The sequence below is a fragment of the Hipposideros armiger genome, unplaced genomic scaffold (genome assembly GCF_001890085.2).
Source record: "Hipposideros armiger isolate ML-2016 unplaced genomic scaffold, ASM189008v1 scaffold_811, whole genome shotgun sequence".
Classification (NCBI taxonomy): Eukaryota; Metazoa; Chordata; class Mammalia; order Chiroptera; family Hipposideridae; genus Hipposideros; species Hipposideros armiger.
The window spans coordinates 123573-137766 of record NW_017732161.1 but is presented as its reverse complement, the minus strand read 5'-3'; the positions used below and the strand labels follow the sequence as shown (position 1 = coordinate 137766).

At 39.1% G+C, this 14194-nt stretch overlaps 2 protein-coding genes across 2 annotated transcripts in view; both read left to right on the top strand.

Moving 5' to 3' along the window:
• The window catches only part of TMEM244 (transmembrane protein 244), a 48483-nt gene extending 47561 nt beyond the window's left edge, over positions 1-922 (top strand). Inside the window, exon 5 of the mRNA XM_019628836.1 lies at positions 773-922. Within this exon, the coding sequence (XP_019484381.1) occupies positions 773-922 (150 nt within the window). The remainder of the gene's footprint in view (positions 1-772) is intronic.
• Positions 862-14194, top strand: part of ARHGAP18 (Rho GTPase activating protein 18) — a 129087-nt gene continuing 115754 nt past the window's right edge. The window contains exon 1 of the mRNA XM_019628833.1: positions 862-1151. Coding sequence (XP_019484378.1) covers positions 1108-1151 — 44 coding nt within the window. The 5' untranslated portion in view covers positions 862-1107. The remainder of the gene's footprint in view (positions 1152-14194) is intronic.

The window sequence follows — 14194 nt, the reverse complement described above, 5'->3', positions numbered from 1 at the left end:
CCCACAATGCATCCTCACACAAGCATTAATGAAGCACTTGCTATTTACCAGGCCCCAAGAAAGGATTTGGGTTTATAATTACGAGTGAGCAACATTCCTGCTTTCACTGAGCTTGCCATCTGAAAGATTTAGATTTCAAAATGTATGTTATTATAATACAGGTTGTTAACGTTTAAATTTCAAAAATTGCGCAATTACTTTATAAAATACTTGTTTTACTTACGAAAGTAAATTGTCTGTAGGCAGATTTCACTTGTGTAAATATCACCTAGACTTCCTAATACGTATAGGCAATTCCACACCTCATCTTTGAGCGACAGTGATTTGCTAGGATTAAAAGCCTTTCACTGCCGACACCACATACTTGACCCCAGAGGCAACTTAATTGTGCAGGGAGAGAGTTAAAGACTAAACACTACCATTAGCTTCCAAACATCGCTATAAACCTATCAATCAAAAATATTTGCTACGGGCAACGCAATATGTCCTTTTCATTTCTTTTACTGCAGAGGGAGATGGGGGCAAGGTCATCTCCAGGTTCAAGAAATTACCTCCACTAAATCTCACACTCGGCTCACATCTCTATTCTTCCCTTTTCAAATCAGGAAGAGAAGTGACCTCTCTCTGTTGAAAGGCCCATGTGGAGCGGCGGAAAAGCCGAGCATGCTCTGTAGCACCGCAAGCTTTGGCTTGGCATCTGGGCTTCTGCCGCAGCTGATGATCCTAGTTCCAGCAAAGCTGATAATCTTTGCCCAATAACGTGCGGCTTTAGCATCCTCAGCAGCCGCAGCAGCAGCGCAGCAGCGCAGCCGCGAGCTCCCCAGGAGTCCGCCAGCCGAAGCCACTACCTGCTCGGCGCTGGGCTCACTATCGCCGTGCCCACGCTTCAGCAGGGTGCTTAAGGCAGCTGCTGGATGATTGAGCAGAAATGACAGGCGTGTGGTTAACCGTGACGGGCGAGTAAGAGCCCCTTCTCTTCTGAGCCAGAGAGAGGAGGTGTGTCACGGCAGAAGGTGCCCTGGGAAGAGAAGAGTCCTGCAGCTGAAATCATCGCTTCTTTCTACACTTCTTGTCACCCTAGCATTCCCTGCTCTTGACCTGGGAAAGATGGTTACAGTAGTAACAAAGCTGGTGCACTGCTTTCACCTAAGGTAAGGAGAGCACTTTTGCACGATCTTCTCTTTTTGATGCGTTTGTTAGCTGTGAAACCCACAGCTGGGAAAGGTCATTTAACTTTTAGCCCTATTCTCACATTACAAGTTTGTTTTTAACAAAGTCTGAGACAAGGACTTTTTGTGTGATTTTAAAAATCCTTTCCTGTTGAGCTTGAAACTAAGTATGAGTGTTCTTTCTTACTTCTGATATTTTTGACCCTGTTCCTGACCTGCTTGGTAAAACTTAAGTCTCTGTTTGCAAGGTGAGGCTAAAAGTACTTTTTTTCCCCTCCTAAGATCCCTGGCATATTCTCGGGAAAAGTATTTCATGCCATATAGGCAAACAGATATCATAATTAGCAGCCTTTTCAAAGATGATTATGATTTCAGTTACAGCCAACAGAGAATAATTAATAAAATTCAACATCAACCTTGATCAGTATTGAACTTAATTAAGCTGGCTAGAAAGGAAATATTCATACTACAGTTATCTGGTTACTCGTAAAAACAAAACAAATGTTCAGGATTTACTCTTGAGAAATAAATAGCCCACAAATTTAAAGAAAACTTATCACCCCTCATATTCTTCGGGTGTTGAGCAGGATAGCTTCTCTGCAAAGGCATCAGTTCAAAAGTAAAGAAACATATTCAAAATGTAGCTTTGTGGTTGCAAGTTAACATTTTTGATGGAAACTGTAGAGTCAACATCTTCAGATGGCTTTTCATGTAAAAAAAATGAGAGGAGGTTTTGGAAGATAAACCAAGAGCATCCAAATAAATGTATTTAACTCCATGCTATCAAGGAAAAACTATCCAAAATGTCATGAAATAATGGCTAAGTTTCAATTACTATTAATTTGGCTGGATGTTTTAAAAGGATCACTTTTCCAAGCAAATCCCAAGTTAAAAAGCAATAGTAGGTCTACAAGCATCGCCCAACATTTAGTAATTGTAATCAAATGGGGATGAAAAATGTTTTCTTTCTAATCTGGTATTAGATTTATTTCCTGCTTAATCTAAAGATAAACTTATTAGTAACAATTCATTTAAAACAGTAACCATGTGTTATTTCTCTAAGACAGCAAAGAACTTTTTCTTATCAAAACTAGAACAAAAAAATTACAAATCATGCAGTGATAAAGAGGAAGATGTCGACTGGTAAATACTGGGGGTGCCAAAAAAGTGTGACAAGTGGGCACTTTGGTCAATGTTGCTCAAGCAGTAGTTCGCTGTAATCAGAAGTGTCTGCACGCTGATGGTAACCACTTTGAGCACCTCTTGTAATTGCAGAAGTCAAACTTGACTTGTGTTCATTTTCTGTTATCGGTATATATTATTACAATTAATACAGTTTTCCTTTCTTAAAATGTGTATACATTTTTTTAGGCACTCTCTGTACTTGACTGAAAAAGAGTTGGAATTTCTGGACAGATTATTACTTTTAAAGCCGTCTTGTAAACGTAATTTAGTGTTTGAGATGCATTTTCTTGTGGGCCCACTTAACTGTGACCAAGTGAACAGCCTCATGTACGAAAGAGTGAGTGAGGGATCAAGCTTGTGTGGAGGTAAAAATGTCTGTTTTGAGTTAATTCTGTAGGGACTAGAACCCAACTGCATTCAGCCTGATAGGTTTTCTTCTACACAAGGGACAGAGTTCTTTAAAGTCTCATTACTAGCCTGGAACTTGGAGAAATTCATTCCTTCCTCTCTTTTCTGGTGTAAATATCCCAACTCTGCATTTGCAGCCTCCCAAGTTCCTGCTCTCAGCTGACCTGTCAGCAAGACAAAAGTTGTGAGGGGTGCTCTGATGTTAATAGTCTGGCCTCTGACCTTTATCTGTTCCCTCCCCCTGACCTCAAGAAGATCCCGCAGCCAGGTGTCCCTCAGTGGAATTAACATAAGAAACACCCTTTTCTCCCAGTGACCCAAAACTTGACTGAGAAAAACTGTTTTCCAAGGCCTGTCTCTTCTTGTTCTTGTTGGTCTGTTTCTGTGGAATGGTTTTGGGAAAGTGCTTTCCCCCAACCTAATCAGCAGTGATCATTCCTGTGCTACTTAGACATCAACTTTGTTCTAATGCTAAAGACTGCAATCAGCAACCACCTAGCAGAGTGCCTTCATCATCAGGCGGAAGAAGAAGAGAACAGGAAAAAAGCTGTTCCCACATTTGGATATTGAGGCATAGGTAGATAGTTCTGTTCCTTCTCTCCCCACTCATCTAGTTATGACACATGGTGAAGAGTAAAACTATTCCAGTGCAAGTCATTGTGTTTCAGGTTTTAAGAGGTAAGAATGGCGGCGAGGCTATCCCTTCCTCTTGAACTGTCACTATCCTGTCCAAGTACCCACCATTGGTGTCACTTTTATATCAGATAGACAATAAGTGGGATTTTACAAACTCCCTTAGAATGATTTTGTCTGTGAAGCAAATGCTTGAAATTTAATGAATTTAGTTTTTCCTTTTAACAATCAAACAGCCTGGAGCTTTAGCCTTAATACTCTGTATGTTTTACCTGTCTTTTCCTTTATTAAGGAAGAACTTGTGTCTTCTTCTTTATTTCTACCATTATTTTTGAAATAGATTTAATGAGTGTTTAGGATTACATCATAGTTGAGCTGTAGTTTGTTCATCTAGGAGTTGCCACATGGTCAGAAATGTTTTTATTTTAATAATAAAATACAGAACTTTCTAGTTATCCTCCCATCAGATTTTTTGTAGCACTCTAAGAGCTAATCACTATCTTTGTATAGCATGACAGTGTATGTCCTTGTCACTGATTGCTTTTGATTTAATCAATGAATATTCCATCTCTTAGGACAACTTCTAGCTGTGGTTTTAGCAATTTAGGGAAAAGATAATTGTACCTGTACAGAACTAGAAAGATTCAAATATTAGCTGGAGTCTGGGCAAGAAGCTAGAGGTACCAAACTAGCTCTAGGGTTGATACTATGTTTGTTCATGTCCAAGATTCCAGGGATTCTGTGTCTTCCTCAAAGGCATAGCTTTTTAGCCCATCCAGCAACTTTATGATTGTCAGTGCTAGGAATTCAACTTGGGAATACAGATAGACCCAAAGGTTTGAGGCTCATGAGGATAAGCCTGGTATTGTTTCTCTGTGGCATTGTTTTTTGTGGAATGGTGGGGGTGGTGGATGAGGGTAGGTTATGACTGATTTCAAAGATGCGAGTCCAGTTGGAATCTGAATATCTGCATTTCTTGGAGCAAATCCGTGTCGATTTTGCGCCCCTTCCTCCTACATTTTTAAGTTTCTTGTTTTATTGTATTTGAATGTCTTGGTTATAACACTTAAAAAAAAGCCATAAGTCATTGCAGAGTTAACCTGATGAATCTCTTAGAGGCCTTGATTTCTAAGAAGTTCCCCAGTAAACCCATACAAAAAACAGCCTTAACTAGATCCCCATTTTCTGCTTCTACTTCAGTATGTCACACAAACTGGCGCTGAGAAAGAAAATGCACAATCTTAGTCACTTCCCCAAGCACATCATAACATAAACTTGGAGGCAATGTTCAGATAAAATCTTTCCCGCTGATAATTTTTTCCTTCCCCCACCTTGCTCATCAAATGTTTAATGAGCACCTACGAGTATATGATGAGCTCTGTTGTGATATTTCTAGATAGATGTTTGAACAAGGTGGATAAGGTTCCTGCTGTCCAGGGGCTTATATTACAGTATGGTGGGAGAGGGTGGTGGTTCGCATGGGGAAGGAGACAATAAATAAGAAAATATCAGGTTATTGTAAGTGCTATGAAGAGCAGAGAAATAATATAGAGTGTGACTGTTGATGAGGCACTCAGCTAAAGCCCTCTCTGAAGAGACGACGTTTGATTTGGGAAGAGAATGCAGTTGAAGTTCCTGGTTGCTTAGTTTGTTCTAGAGACAGATGTAGTGTGGCCAGAATGGAGGAAGGCATTAGGGTTGGGGGTGGGAGTTAGGGAAAGGTGTGGTGGTGGAGAGGGCAAGATTTAGGGACTACCCTGGGCGCAGAGGGATGGGTGGAGAGGGAAGTTCAGAGATAAGATCAATGGGATAGGCCAGGGCCTGGTCAATGAGTCTCCAAGAGGCGGAATTTTAAGTGCATTGAACCCGTTGGAGAACTTTACATTTTTAAAAAATATAACGGGGTGCCAAAAAAAATGTATACCAGTGGACACTTTGTTCAATGTTGCTCAAGCAGTAGTTCGCCGTAATCAGAAGTGTCTAGATGCTGATGGTAACCACTTTGAGCACTTCTTGTAATTGCAGAAGTCAAATGTGATGTGTATTCATCTTTCATTATTGGTATACATTGAGTATTACAATTTTAATACAGTTTTCCTTTCTTAAAATATGTATACATTTTTGGCACCTCTGTATATATTTTTTATTTTTTAGTTACAATTGACATACAATATTAGTAGTTTCAGGTATACAACATAGTGATTAGACCTTTATGTAACTTAAGGAGTGATCACCCCAATAAATCTAGTACCTATCTGACACCATACACAGTTATTACAATATTAATGACAATATCCCTTATGCTATACCCTACATCCCATGGGTACTGTGTAACAATCAATTTGTACTTCTTAATCCTTTCCCCTTTTCCTTCCATCCCCTTCAGCCCTTCTCTCATTTGGCAACCCTCAAAATCTTCTCTCTACTTATGAGTTTGTTTCCTTTATATTTGCTCATTTATTTTGTCTTTAGATTCTACATATAAGTAAAATCATATGGTATTTATCTTTCTCTGTCTGACTCCATCTGGTACAATACCTTCTAGATCTACCCATGTTGCTACAGATGGCAAGATTTCATTCTTTTTTATGGCTGAGTAATATTCCATTGTATATATGCACCACCTCTTCTTTTTCCATTCATCCATTAATAGACCTCCAGCTTGCCTCCATATCTTGACTATTGTAAATAATTTTGTACTGAACATATAGATAGATGCAAATGTCTTTTTGAAGTAGTGGTTTACATTTTAAAGTAGCACTATGGTTCCTTAATGGAGAATGCACTGTAGGGCCAAGAGATAAAGCTGGGAGATCAGAGAAGATGCTATGGCAGCAGACAGAGAGACAACATTGGTAACTTGAATGAAGGAGGGAGCAGTGGAGGTGGAAGCCAGCACGTGTAGACTTTCTTCGGTAAATTACATTTTATTTTTAATTACAGAAGTCATGTATTTTTGTTATAGAAAATCTATAAAATATACAGAATGTCCTTTAAGATACTGAGTCATAATCCCACCACCCAAACTTAATCACCATCATATTTTTGGTATCCGTCCTATAGAAAACTTGCATATCAAAAATCAGTGCCACTATATTCCTTGGGATTCGTTAGGCTGAATTTGACTTTCTGACCTTATATGTAAATTGTGTTATTCACTATTACCACTTTTACAAAGATTTGTGTACTAGAACTCTCATGCCATTTTTGGAATCTTTTCACTCGAGGTTCCCTGGTAAGAGGCTGAACTCAGTGGGCCTGTCCTGGCCTGTGGTGGACCAAGGAAATCTTTGGGGCTGATTGTTTTCCCTAGATTTTTGCTTATTGACCTTCACCTTCCAGAAGTATGGGTAGAACTGGGCTTCCCCAAGCCAGGATGCCTGAAGCATGAAAGGGAGAAATCTTGTGGTAGTCTCCTGTGGCTCTCCAAGAATGTGCCTGTTTCACCTCTTATTCCCGTTTCAAAATGCATTACATTTTACAGGTGTGTCATGTCTTAGTTATTGTTAAAAATACTAGTACCTGTAGTTTGTTTGCATTGTTTTTAAGCTTTCAGAGTGGTTTCATATAAGCTATTCCATTAAATAAGCATTTTGAGACTACATTTTATTTTTTTATTTTTTTATTTTTTGGCTTTTTTTTTTTAGCTGAGCCATCCTGCCACCTGTTGGCAGCTCAGCGGCTGCTCAGCTCGGGCCACGACTCGAACCGCTGTTGCTCAGAACTCAAACTCTTGAGCAAGCTCTTAACCAACTGAGCCACTCGGCCGGCCCACTACATTTTATCTTTCCCCAAACATCTGAAATTTAGCATATCCACAAGAGAACAGAGTTTATCTTTGTATTCCAAGCTTGTTTCTCCTGTTGTATTTCCTGATTCAGGTAAAAATCTTATCTGTTTTAAAATCTCTTGACTGAGAAACGGGAGATCTTTTTTTCTTTTGCTCTTTCTTTCCCATCTACTAGGAAAGAATATCTTTGCAAGTTCAGGAAAGCCTCTCAAGTCTTTTACCTCCCATCCATTCTACTGGGCACTATTTTGGTTCAATCAATTCCTTCCATCTTTCACCGGACCTGTTAAGCATTATTCTGCAGCACTCCCCTATTTGGTCCTCTGTACTACAGCCAGAGCAATCTAGTGGTTTTATTGTTGTTGTTGTTGTTTTTTTAAGTGTTTGATCATGACAGTTTCCAGATTATATGATACAATGCTACGTATCCAGATAATCTCTGAAATTCTCAGGCATACAAGGTAAAATATGCCATCGTTTTCTATTTCCTTCCCTTTCTCACCATTTTACCCCGTGGTCTAGCTATGTTGATCTTGCTTCTTGAATGTGCTAAGCTTTATACCTCTGCACCTGCTGTTTCTTCTACCTGGAATATCTTTTTCCTTTTATCTCCAAGTGGCATCATCCTATTCATTCCAGGAGAACCAGACGTAACATTAACTTTTTTAGAACTTGTCAGCCATTCCATTTACATTTCCAGAGCAGTTCGATCAGTATTAAAGCATTGTTTCTTTCTTTCTTTTTTTTTAGTAGCCACTCAGTGGTAATTTATTTCGTGTGTTTACACAATATTTATTGTGTACCTACTATGTGCCAGGTACTACGTTGGTTCTGGGAGATATAAGGATGAATAAAATATGGACTTGCCTTCCATGAATGTACAGTCTAATGACAAGATGCCTACAAAGAGAGAGGCTATGATAAGGTAAAAAGCGGGATGCCATTTGGGGCCATTATTACTGTTATTATTGTAGATTTGGGTCCCTCTTTGTACCACACTTCTTTCTCCAGCCCTGTGGGCTCACTTAAGCAATTAGTTCACTTAATCCTAAAACCATAGGCTGAGATTTGTGAATTAATGGGCCAGATAGTGTGGCTTATTGGAATAGAACCATCAAGATTGAAACAACAATATAGTATCAGATGTCTCCCTGGTATTAATTTTACATTCTAAGATCCCTCATCTAGTAGTACTATCAGATCTCTTTTCTCATTCCCTCCATAGAGAATATTGCTTTTGTTTTTTAAATTGACTTTATTTTTTTAAGCACTTTTGTGTTCAGAGCAAAGTTAAGAGAATGGAATGGACATTTCTCATGTATCCCTGGCCCTCACACATGCTTAGCTTTCCATTATCAACAACCCCTACTAGAGCAGTACATTTGTTACAAATGATGAACCTGCATTGACACATCATAACCACCCAGAGTCAATAGTTTACCTTAGGGTTCCCTCTTGGTGTTGTACATTCTATGGGCTTGGACAAATGTATAGTACATGTATCCTCCATTATATTACAGAGTGTTTTCACTGCTTTACAAATCCTCTGAGCTCTGCTGATTGTTCCTTCCCTCTCTGCTAACCCCTGGCAACCACTGATTGTCTCCATAGTTTTGCCCTTCCCAGAATGTCATATAGTTGGAATCATAAAGTCTTTTCAGATTGGCTTCATTCATTTAGTTATATGCATTTGTTTTCCCATTGTTTTTTCATGACTTAATAGCTCATTCTTTTTAGCACTGAATAACATTCCATCATCTGGCTGTACCACAGTTCATTGTTTATTTCTAATTTTTTTTTTCCTGCTGGACTTGGGCTTATGGGTGTAGGGCTTTGGGTTTGAGTACAGACAGATAGTATGCACCTGGTTAAAGTTTACTGTGTGAATAAGTGATAAGTTAATAAATGAAACAACACTTTCTCTCCATTTCCTTATAGTCTGTTCTTCTTTACCTAGAAGCAGCTTCCATATTGGATAAGTTTGTACTCATGGGAGAGTATGCATTCATGCATGAGGGATGGTATCTTTCATTTTGTTTTTTTCCCCAACTTGTCTGAAATCATTTTTAGAACTCAGGGGTCAGCAAACTATAGCTCTTGGGCCAAATCTGGACCTATCCCTGTTTTTGTAAATAAAGTTTTATTGGAACACAGTCATACCCGTTCATTTCTGTATTGTGAGTGGCAGAATTGAGGGGTTATGACAGAGACCATATGAGCTGCAGGGCTGAGAACACTTACATCTGGGCCTTCACAGGAAGAGTTTGCTGACCTCTGCTCTAACCCGGGGAAGGAGCTGGAGGCTGAGATGAAGGTGACAACAGGGCAGAAACATTTCCACAGTAGCAGCTGTTATGTACTTTTACAGAGAAATAGCATTTCTGAGATTTAGTTTGATTTGTGTGTTCAATATAGAAACTATAAAAGAAAATCTAGTGAAAGGTCTCGTTGCTTTGTTTTAGTAATTACAAGATAATGATTTTGACCTAACTCCTTTTTGGGTTAAATAGCTATTCTCAAATTAACAAGAATCAGAATTGCCTAGCGGGTTTGCTAAACTGCAGAGTGCTGCCTCTCCCCCAGCGAGGCTCTAACTCAACAGTAGGTGTATCAAAAGTTGCATTTCAAACAAATTCCCAGATGTTGCTGATGCTGCTAGTCTGGGGACGGCACTTGGAGAACCCTTAATTGAGAACAATAGTTCTAAACCATAGTTGTGTCTGCAAACCACCTAAGAGGTTTAAAATGTTTTACTTTAAAAATAAAACATGTTTGGGCCTCACCCCAGACTTATCAAGTCAGATTTCCCAGGGCTGGTCTGTATTTTTAGAAGAATGATTCTGAAGGATAATTATTTAATTATCAGCTTGTAGAACTCTCATATGTGCTTTGCTGGTTAAGGCGTGTATAAGATGTTTTGACTGATAAGTTTGAAGTACCAATTAGAGGTAGATTTCATTACATTATCAGCTGCAAGAAAAACTATAAACTGAAATGTGGTTTATTGTATGTACATTACATTTATCAGTGAAAGCTATAGTCCAAAAAGTACACTGTGTTCAATTCAGCGAAACTCTTTTTCTTTTCCTTAGTAAATTTGGTATTAGTTTGTAAATTTTGTTTTTCAACTGTGTAAAATTAATTGTAATTCCATACTTGATATTTTCCTTTCCACTTTTCTTGAAAATGAGTGAGGTTTTATTTTGGCGGGGGGCTAGGGGTGGTGGGGGTGGGGGTGTGAATGAACAACTCATCCTAGTTATGCTTTTATGGTAGTTAGTTTGAATGTGCACATGCCTCCTAGAAATAACTAGAAATGGCAGGAGAGAGAGAGGTCTTCTTTCTTGGCTGTTCCTCCTGTGTGTGCAGGGAGAAAACATCCCTTACCATCTGGGTAGGTATTTTTTTTAAACAATATAAAGCCCAGTTGCTCTGGATATGCTTTTGTTTAGAGACCTGTTTCCCCTCCATCACCATTTCAACATACTATACGGCTGTTTTTAATTTTGTTGACTGCTATTTGTAATCTTCTGAAGCTGAGTATGATGTCAGAATACAAATGAGGCAAAACAACCATGAATAGTAAATGTGGGAGAACCACATCTTTGGCCCTTGGGCAGCTAGTGTAGTAACCTCGGCCATCTTGGGCCATAGGAAGAACTCGAAGCACTGTGTATACGAAGTCCAGGCATTTTGGTCATGCTGTTGGTCTGCACAGTGAAAGCAACAAACAAACACAAACAAACAAAAGACCCCAGCTCTTTGGCTTTAAAACTATAGGAATACATACCAAGATTTGGGCATATAGATCGCCAAATCCATACAACAAAACAGCCATCAGCTTCTTAAATTACATAATTCTATATTATGGAATTATGCTGATTACGAACATGTAATGTCAGAATGTCAGTTTGACAAATGGCTTAACCAGAATAATGTTCTGAAGTATGGAAAGGCTCATTTTAAGTGCATTCGGATTAATTCAAGTTTCCAGCTGGCTGTCTTGAGTGAACATTTTCATACTGGTTTGCTTTTTTTTTTTTTTTTTGCATTTCATTAGGAGATTAGAAAGGATATTTAGAAGCTATTGTGAGTTAAGTAGAAATGAAGACTTGTTATTCTTTCCTTTTCATGAACTCATGGATATCACTTGCTTATGCTTCAGTCAGTTCTACAAAGAGAAGCTTTTATTCCTAAGGATTTATTTTTATAGCTACTAGAAGGCAACAGCACCCAGGAAAACCCCAACATAATGGGTGATAGTAATTCCTTATCCCATGATTGTTATTAAGTGCACTCATTGGAAATGCAATGACTAGTTATTCAACTGGGAGAATTGATTGAGATGCAGACTCTTAATGATAATAACTTTTTTTGATTAGCTTGTCACTTTTGCCTGTTTGTCATTTCTCGGGTGGGAATACTCTAGATTCCTCTTTTATACACAGGTAGGGCCAGTGACATGGGTGTAGCTAAGGGTTCTCCTTGTTTCGAGAGCAAAAGGAAGTACTGTACTTTGTGTTTCTTTTTGCATTCCTCATAGGATTGTCATTTCAGTCAGTGGGTTCCCAAAATGAGTATGCTTTGCCCATGCTCAGATGGGCCCTTTGCTTGGTTTAATGCCCTGCTGTCACTGTCTTGAAATGTTTAATACTTTTTGAACAAGAATCCCTGCCTTTTTATTTTGCACTGGACCCTATACTATTGTAGTCCATTCTGCCCACAAGAACTGTCTAATTCATCTTTATTTTCCCTGCAGATTTTTAGCATGGTGTCTGATGTGCATATGAGTGACTTAATGAATAAACGAGAACAAAATGAATTTAGTTATTGTTGCTTTTTGCGTTGATCATAGGAGCATGGTTTAAAATCAGTGTGTTCCCAAAATGAATATGCTTCAGGAACAGTGAGATGGATGGATGGTTGAGCGGTTTGGTAAAAGTGGCAAGAGTGAATAAATTTTTAAGATTCTCTGACCCCACTTCAACCTTCCTGAATTAAAATGTCCTGAGAATACAGGTAAGGAACCTGTGTATTTAAAAAGCCTCTGTGGTACTCGCGTGCCTGGGCATGGATTTGATCTTCTCCCATGAAGCTCTGTAAGGCCAGCAGGTCTGTATCCAGTAGTGGATGTGAGTTTCTAATTTGTCGAGAAATTAGGTTGTCAAGAAATTGGCCTGTTTTTGGTGACATTAAATGAATCTTAAGAGGCAATGGGAAATAGCTAGGATAAGAATTAGCACAACACACACTAGTCCAGGGTAATATTTTGTGATACCAGCATGTCTATCACTTGTTTAATTGCTTATGCCTCTCCTGGAAAGGAGGGATGTGATAACTCTATGAAGCTTATGCTCACCAACTCCCTAAGTAGGAGGTCAAAGTTGGTCTTAACAAACCATGCTGTAGCATGAAGCACCAGCCTGCTATAGCCTGCTGGCCTCTTAGGTTTGGCAGGATGATGACGTCTAGGTGGAGGTACTCAGAGGGGAATGTAGTGTGGAAAGACCCCATGGTTAGCTTAGTGCCTTCCTGTGCAGTTTGGATGTGGGCCTTTCCAGAACGACTTAGGATTTTGGGCACGGGGCAAGTGGGGGAAAGGGTGGAGCAGAGGGCATCTAAAGGGATCTGTAGATGTGAGCTTGTCCATCCCTCGCAGTACTAAATGCTTCCTAGGTTTTCATTTAGAAAGCAAGGCTTCAGTGTGGGAATACATTTTACACACATCAGAATAGGGTGGATTGTATGCACCCCTTAATGAAAGATGAAGATGCTTATAAAGACACGTCTCTCAACACATAAAGAACTTTGTAACTCCAGACAAGATGCACATGTACAAAGTTCATGATGCTAAATGACAGTGTCTAATCTATGAGAAACGCCTAAGAAAGAAGTTCCAAGAGGAGAGGTGGAACCATCCTGAAATGTCTCCTGCCCAGAAGGAAAATTGTGTCTTTTAAGGGCAAGCATCCTCAGAGCTCAGGAGCAAGTCACCAATAGCTCAACATCAAACTGTCGCTGTCTGTGAAGAGTTTTACTATTAAGACATAGTACTTGTTATCCAGTGCAGGAGGAGACTGGTTCTAGTGAGTGGAGAGGTAGAGCGAATAACAACTAACAGCAAGGGGTTAAGGATAAATATGATCCAGAAAGAGCAAGTTATTTTGTAACCACTTGCTCGATTTCATTCATTGCTCAGTAACTATATTCTGAGAACCTATTAGTGTGTCAAGCACTGTTCTAGGCTCTCAGATCCAGGAGTGAGAAGGTTCATTCCTGAGTCATGGAACCTGAATTTTGATGAGGAAAGAGAGACAATTACTAATCATGCCTGAGTTAGGAGTGCAGTGAAGAGAATGCAAATAATGTTATGTGGAAGATATGGACATTGCAAGGGGCGGTCGAAGACGTGGGGATGTCCTCTTCCTTTCTTCCACGCCAAATGTAATTACTACACGCACATGTTCATTCGTCAAGGGCTCAGTTCCCTTATCTCATGAACCATTACCGAATTCGCATTCTTGGCCAGACCACTGAACAGGCTTGGCTGTGAAGGATGATTTATGGGGGCTTAGACTGAGTTTAGTACTGTATTATGTCAGTACTATAATTGTAGCCCCTTTCCAATTGTTGGATGTGTGTTAACTGAGTGCTAAAGAATATAAGGTTGCACTAATATTACTGTCTTTTTGTTATAAATATGTTTGGCTGGCTTGAGGAAAATGAAAACTAAATGCTGGCAGGTGATGTTTTCTTCAGCTCAAATTCAGGTTGACTTGTGGCAGATTTTCTCCTTGTTTCGTATTTACTGAAAAAGAAATTGGGACTGGCTAGTGAGTAAACGATACAATTTTTAACATTAAATCTTTAGATATAGAATAAAAGAATATGTGGAATGAATCAACAAATGAGTTTAATAATATTCATGTTTTTGTTATAGATTTAATACTTTGTGTGTGTGTATATATATATATATATTTTTTTTTAAAGATTTTATTGGGGAGTTGGG